Source organism: Magnolia sinica, chromosome 17, assembly GCF_029962835.1.
Source record: "Magnolia sinica isolate HGM2019 chromosome 17, MsV1, whole genome shotgun sequence".
In the NCBI taxonomy this organism is placed as follows: domain Eukaryota; kingdom Viridiplantae; phylum Streptophyta; class Magnoliopsida; order Magnoliales; family Magnoliaceae; genus Magnolia; species Magnolia sinica.
Genome location: NC_080589.1, coordinates 73,441,454 through 73,448,160, shown reverse-complemented (window position 1 = coordinate 73,448,160; position 6,707 = coordinate 73,441,454). Strand labels below are relative to the sequence as shown.

At 41.4% G+C, this 6,707-nt stretch overlaps 1 protein-coding gene across 1 annotated transcript; it reads left to right on the top strand.

Moving 5' to 3' along the window:
• The first annotated feature begins 2,469 nt into the window (after positions 1-2,469).
• Positions 2,470-6,470, top strand: LOC131231133 (uncharacterized). The gene is made up of 5 exons (XM_058227224.1): positions 2,470-2,642; positions 2,738-2,952; positions 3,578-3,748; positions 4,625-4,860; positions 6,062-6,470. Exons 1-5 carry the CDS (start codon positions 2,558-2,560, stop codon positions 6,318-6,320), a joined length of 966 nt encoding a protein of 321 aa, XP_058083207.1. The 5' UTR covers positions 2,470-2,557; the 3' UTR covers positions 6,321-6,470.
• Positions 6,471-6,707: the final 237 nt, after the last annotated feature.

The window sequence follows — 6,707 nt, the reverse complement described above, 5'->3', positions numbered from 1 at the left end:
AGTTCTGTTTAGGAAGTCAACCATTGTCATTGGAGGGTTTTTATCGAGTGAGAAGAGGAACCTTCCATCTCTTAGGCCTTCCATCATATAGCAGTCAAAGCAATTTCCTCGGAATATGCCTATACTTGCATCGTTTCAAGGTTGAAATGTTTGATGTAATCCTTTAGCAGTTCGCCTTCCTTTTGAATGATATTGAGGATGTGGGAGACTAGTTTAAAGCTCTCCTTTCCCCCTATAAAGTTAGTGATGAAGACTTTACTGAGCTGTGTGAAAGAACTAATAGATTTTGGTTTCAACTGTCTGAACCATTTCTAAGCTGCTCTTGTCAGGGTTAGTGAAAATGCACAGCACATGACTGTGGTTGATACGCCGTACAACTTCATCCAAGGTCTGAAGGATTCCAAATGCTCGGCTAGGTCGGTGGTTCCGGAATATTGAGCGATCTGAGGCATGCGGAACCTCGGTGACAGCTGCCCGTGCATGATGTTGACGGTGAATGGAGGCTCGATTTCTTCTAGTATTGCCTCTACTGAGGTCGGAGTGTTCGCGCGATAGGCTTGCCATATGTCGCCGATCTGGCCTTGCAGGTCGTTCAGCTCAGCTTCCCAGGAATCGCCGCTTTCGGTCATAGCATCAGCGGCTACCTCGGGAGCTTTGTCGCGCTTATTCCTATCCAACTCATGACAGAGGTCAAAGGCGGCCAATGTTGCAGTGCCAGAGATGTGAGAAGGTGTCAGTCTTGACGTTCCAAGTTGCCAGCTCCTACGAGAGGTAGTAGGTGCGTCAGAAGGCTCAGGGGGTTCTTGAACCGTTGGCCTTACCACCTGACTGGCTCCTTGCATGGGTCGGGGTTGTAGTTGTTCCAACAGCTGCTTCATGAAATTAATTCATATTATTGGTTAATGATTCAACTTGTTGTTCGAGGGAGACTAGTTGTCCTCCCCGATTACGGGATTGCTGCATCGGCCCTGCAGGCCCAGAATCAGCCTGCAGCTGGGAAGTGGAATCCCGGTGGCTGTCAGACTGCTATGACGGTGCGAGGTCGGGCGCAACAGAGGAGGTCTGAGTCTTCTTCTTCCATTTCACCATTGCTAAACTTAAGATGAGGTAAGAGCGGCTTTCAATGTCAATTCCCACATATGACACCAAACTGTTGATGCATAAATCTGGTTAGCCCCTTTCTGGAACTGTTTACGTGCACAAGGAACGGACAAGGAAGACCTTGGCTAGAGCAAGGGACCCTCCAATGCCTAAGTCAGGAAAGGGATCTAGGTCTAGTCGGGTACCGAAGGTTTAGGGCTAAAGATGGTGTGTACCTTTTACCATTAGAGGCATTTCTATTTATAGCTTATGAGACATGGTAGCATGGAATGGATCTTCCTTTTTGGTGGGTAGAGTAGATCTTGGGTCTGTAGGAGGATACTCCAAGATCTTCGGCGAAGATCTTAGGATCCTGAGCGCGTTAAAAATATCCTCTGAGATCTTGGGAGTGGACCTCGGACGGACCTCTCTTGGATGAGAGTAGGAGGCCAAGGTGGCTTAGGCTACCTAGATTATGCCGACTTGGGTTTCGTAGACCTACTTTCCTAGTCAAGTAGAAGTACATGAGCTCCCCACGAACTCTAGAGTATTTGGGGTCGACGAAGATAGTGCTATTGCAGGCGTGTTACTCTGTGACGGACCACAAGTAGGTAGCGGACGTCCGTGGAATCCGAGATCAGTACAGTATCCTGCCTGACCGAGCTTGTAATACATTTTTTCCATGACAGTGGGTGGAGATGGGAGCGTAGGACGTAATCTGGTGCGGACGGTCCAGCACTTAAGAGTTACTATTAAAAAAAATATATTAAAAATAAAATAAAATTTTTAAAAATAAATTACTTTCCTGTCAGGTACCAGCAGCTTTTATATAAAATAAATAAATAAATAAAAACCTTCCTCGCGCAGCAGTTCTATAAAATAAAATAAAATAAAATAATTTTCGTATCAGCGCGTCAGATCATGTGTAAACATCACCCATCCATTGGCCCTCTCTACGGACAGAACACCACTGGTCATTTCAATTATAATCACCTGCTTACATAGGAGGTGAGGCAGGCAAGATGCTCCAATCCAGTGACTGGGCCATCTGGACATAGGATACACGTAACAGTGAGAATGTTCACATAACGAATGTGAGTTATGTGTATGTTAACAAATCGCTGTGTAAACGCAATCCAAACCATGGCATGCTCCGCTAGATGACAAGACGCCCCAAAACTCAGGATATTCTAAAACATGGGCATTCTGTCTTTGGTGGGACCTACGTTTTCAGTACAAATTCAATTCAGTAGTCCACCGACTAGAAGAGGGGCCACAAAAGACTAATGGTCCAGAAATACTGGCGTCCCAAAACAAAGAACCTGGTCGCTGTTAAATTTCAAAAAGCATGAGAAGACACCTCATAAAGAATTGGGAAATTAATCTTGGGACTTCATAGCAAGCTCAACTTCGCTCCTTTATACAATCTCCAGTGAGTCGTGAGTCGTATTTGTGTTCCTTCTCCGATTCATTGCTGATGCCCATCCGAAGAATGGAGCAGATACAGCACAAGCACATCGACATAAGAGGACTCAAGCATCATGTTGCCGAGATTGGAAAAGGTGCCGAACTCAACTTCCCCGGTTTTTCCTTTTGTAGTTTTCCTAGTTTCCCCTGCTTTCGTATAGTCTTTTTTAGTGTTCTTGTTCAACTGCAGGTTCTGTTGTGGTGGTTTTCTTGCATGGATTCTGTGAGATATGGTACACATGGAGACATCAGTTGATAGCAGTCGCGGATGCTGGATTCCGGGCAATCGCTCCTGATTGCAGAGGTTACGGACTCTCCGAACAGCCTCCAGAACCTGAAAAAGCATCTTTCATGGACCTTGTTGAAGATCTTCTCGCCATGCTTGATTTGTTTGGCATTCCAAAGGTCTTTTTGGTTTTTGCATTGAAGGAATTTCATTATGCCATGGGGAAATCCAAAATTATTTTAAACAGGAGGAATTCGAACTCACAAAAATAAAATAAAAAATACTCCCAATCAAATCTTTTTAGTAAAAAACATTTTTAATACAATCGAACTTCAGAAAAATGAAATGAAGAATCTAGAGATAGTAAACTAATCTGTCCTTTTCTTTTTTTTCTTTTTTTTTCGCATTGAAGGAATTTCAGTTTAAGCAATGCTCGAATCCAAGCTTACTTCAAATACGAAGAATCCGAATTCACAAAAATATTTGTTGCTTTGTGATTTTGTGATTATCAAATCTTTCTTAGTACAAGACGTCTTTTGTATAATGGAATATCAGAGAAATTAAAAGAAGAAAGTAGAAAATGTAAACTTCTCTGTTCTTTCAACATAGAAATCAAAGAAAGACAAGTGCACGCCAGAAGAAATGAAGAATCCAGGGAAACAAAATCTAGTATGAGTTTTGAATTTTAAAGTATACTAGTCACAACTCTAAAGTTAATTGCTTATGCTATTATTGTTTAATCTTCTTTCTTTTCTTGCTAAAATTCCTTAACATGTGGATTTCTTGTTGATGATGGTGGGGAAGGTTTTCCTTGTCGCCACGGATTTTGCAGTCCTTACAGCTTCGCTATTTGCAATCCTTCATCCAGAAAGGTTGCTCGGATTCATAACATTAAGCGTGCCATTCCTCATTCCTGGTCCACACGCAGTCCGCCAAGATCTCCTCCCTGAAGGTTTCTACATATCGAGGTGGCAGGTAATGTTCTTTTCCTTTTGTCCTGCTGTGTCTTGAGAGGAATTGATACTGAATGAGATCAGCTATGTTAATTGTTTGGATCTGAGATCTGCCAGATGACATTAAAGCTGCACAAAACATCAGCAATTAAGAAAATTTCACCAAACTAAGGCAAGTGATGCCTGTAAACTCACATGCAGTGATTGCTTCCAACAGAAACAAATTGAATTTCTATACGGTTTGGCAGTTAAAAATTCCATGGGTTTCAACTTTCTATACCCTCTTAAAATCAAGGGTCATAATCCCTCAAACGTACCCTTTCTACAATCAAGTAAAATGGCAACCTTTCATGAAGAATTAACAAGGGTTATGACTCTCCATGCTACATGGGCAAGTCCCTTGATATACATTTCGATCTTGGGTCGACTGCAAATAACAGGGAGGATGCATCTGTTGGATGAATCTGCAAATAACAGGGAGGATGCATCTGGTTTGCACGTTCCAACAGATATATCATCCTCTAACGGCTCGATCTTTTAGAGTAAGTGGTTATTTGACATGATATCAGAGCGGAAGGTCAAGTGTTGGAATCTCCCATGAGGGACTAGGAAAATCAAGTCCGACCCAGGGATCGGGAAATCAAGCCCAGCATGTTTGTAGTGTGAGTGTCCCTCCACCCTTGCCTGCGGGGGAGTGTTAAAGTCCCTCAATATACATTGATATACCATCCTCTAATGGCTCGAGCTTTTAGAGCAAGTGGTTATTTGACATTGACAGGCACCTTAATAATTCAGCAATAGAAGGGAATGTGAATGCTATTTAAGCTCTTGCTTCTTTTTCAAGCTTAAAAAATCCATCCCCCATGTCAATCTATTGCTGATAAGCTTATTTTTACAGGAGCCTGGAAGAGCCGAAGCTGATTTTGGACGGTTCGACATCAAGACTGTAGTGCGTAAGCTTTACATTCTCTTCTCCCGAAGCCAACTCCCAATAGCTGGGGAACATCAGGAGATCCTGGACCTGGTTGATCCATCCAGTCCTTTACCGCCCTGGTTCACAGATGATGATCTGACAGCATATGCAGCGTTATATGAGAAATCCGGATTCCGCTTTCCATTGCAAGTGCCATATAGGTTGGTTGTTCTCTCAAACTCCTAAGCAGAAAATGAACTGCAACTAAATTATGGCAGCTAGCCTTAGTTGTGCTTTTATATTCTTCTATCAATCTTGGTTGCATTTGAAAGTGACCTCAAAACAGCATTTAGTTGAATATGTTGATAGAACCACCTTGCTTTGAACTTCCCAAGCATTTTGGCCAAACAGAAGTGAAAGTCAGACACGCAGGTTATCAGTTTTTTACTTCTCTGCCCCAAAATTATAAATTCGTTTGTTTCATGCTACTTCAGGACGAATCGAAACATTAAGTTCCTGGAAACTTTCCACCCTGACCACAAGATACTTTCAAGTTTCCAAATATACCTTGCCAATATAATTAGGGAATGAGCTGTTGAACTACCAGTGTTAAGGCGCGTATTGGCTGGGCCAAAAAACGATACAATACAAGGTGGTATTGGACTGTATTGTCTAAAATCTTTCTGCTCAAAAAAATTTCAAAAAATATTGGGGGAAAATTGGAAAAAATGTGAAATGTCAGAACCCATCTTTGGTTTTTTCTCTCTTTCTTCTTTTTCTTAACATATATTCAATGGTTTCATAGTGCATTCTCTGATAAAATGTTGTTTGTCAGCTTGACCTGCTGAAAGTCGACCAAATAGGCCCTAATCTAACACAAATCAAGCACGGTTTGGTGGATTAGGCCTGCTACATTGAAATTCAACAAACAGAAGACGAAAAATATGAAAAAGTGCGATGACTTACCATTTTCCCAAAATGGTTCATTCCCCTCCAAATTGTCAATTTCCACTCAAATCATGTGTTTTTTTTTCCTTATCCCAAAATAAGCCTAAATCTAGTCTAAAATGAGTTTATAAGCTTCCTCCATGGTCGAAATGAAGAAATAGAAAAAAAAAATTAGAAAATTAGAGAAAAAAAAAAAATTCAAAAGAAGAATGTGGTTGTATGGGCACCAATATGGCCCATATCAATCTGTATCAGCCAATACAGCCCTTCTCTTTAATGAGACTGACTCATGCCATTTGCGTAACATGAGTGATTGATACAGTTACTATATGGCCAATAATGACTCATATATGGGCTGTGTACAATTGTTGCATGCTTATAGAGCATAAATGATGTTGGGAAGTGTAATCTCTCTATATTACACTCACGAACTTATATCAATGGAGCGCTAACAATTTTGTGGATTTCCATTAGGACGCTGAAGGAAGAACTGAGGGTAACAGACCCCAAAGTTCAGGTTCCTGCACTGCTGATCATGGGTGAGAAGGACGTTGTCCTCAATTTCCCAGGAATTGAGGATTACATAAAGAGTGGAAAGGTGAGGGACAATGTCCCAGATTTGGAGATCACATTCATTCCTGAAGGATCACACTTCTCTCAGGAACAGTTTCCAGACCAGGTGAATCAGCTCATCATCAGCTTCCTCAACAAGTACTCTACTGCAGGAAAGTAATGGTAGTATTCCCTCTTTACATGTTTGTTTGGATACTTGGGATGGTCATCTAGTGGTATGGATAAATCATAGTCTCATGACGGCCTGTTTTATGAAGTTTGATTTTCACCTTGGACTGCAGGATTATGAAATGGAATTTCAGATGCCTTATATAGTTCGTAACTATGAAAACATGTGAATGAATATCATAAAGAAAAGATCCAGGGGGGAACACAGAAGGATCAATATGCATAAATCTCATTGTAGTCCAATCGGTATCGAACGATGATGAGATGTGGGTCCACCAAATCCCATCACCTGCTAATAGATCAGAGTAGGTGGGACAGTAGTGACATTGAAACACTGATCTTTCACAGCAGATCATTTCTCTAATTAAGTAAAAACTTG

Coding starts and splice junctions, on each gene's coding strand:
- LOC131231133 (XM_058227224.1), top strand. CDS start 2,558: ATGCCCATCCGAAGAATGGAGCAGATACAGCACAAGCACATCGACATA. Junction 2,953..3,577: donor ATTTGTTTGGCATTCCAAAG/GTCTTTTTGGTT, acceptor ATGGTGGGGAAG/GTTTTCCTTGTCGCCACGGA. Junction 3,749..4,624: donor TCTACATATCGAGGTGGCAG/GTAATGTTCTTT, acceptor TTATTTTTACAG/GAGCCTGGAAGAGCCGAAGC.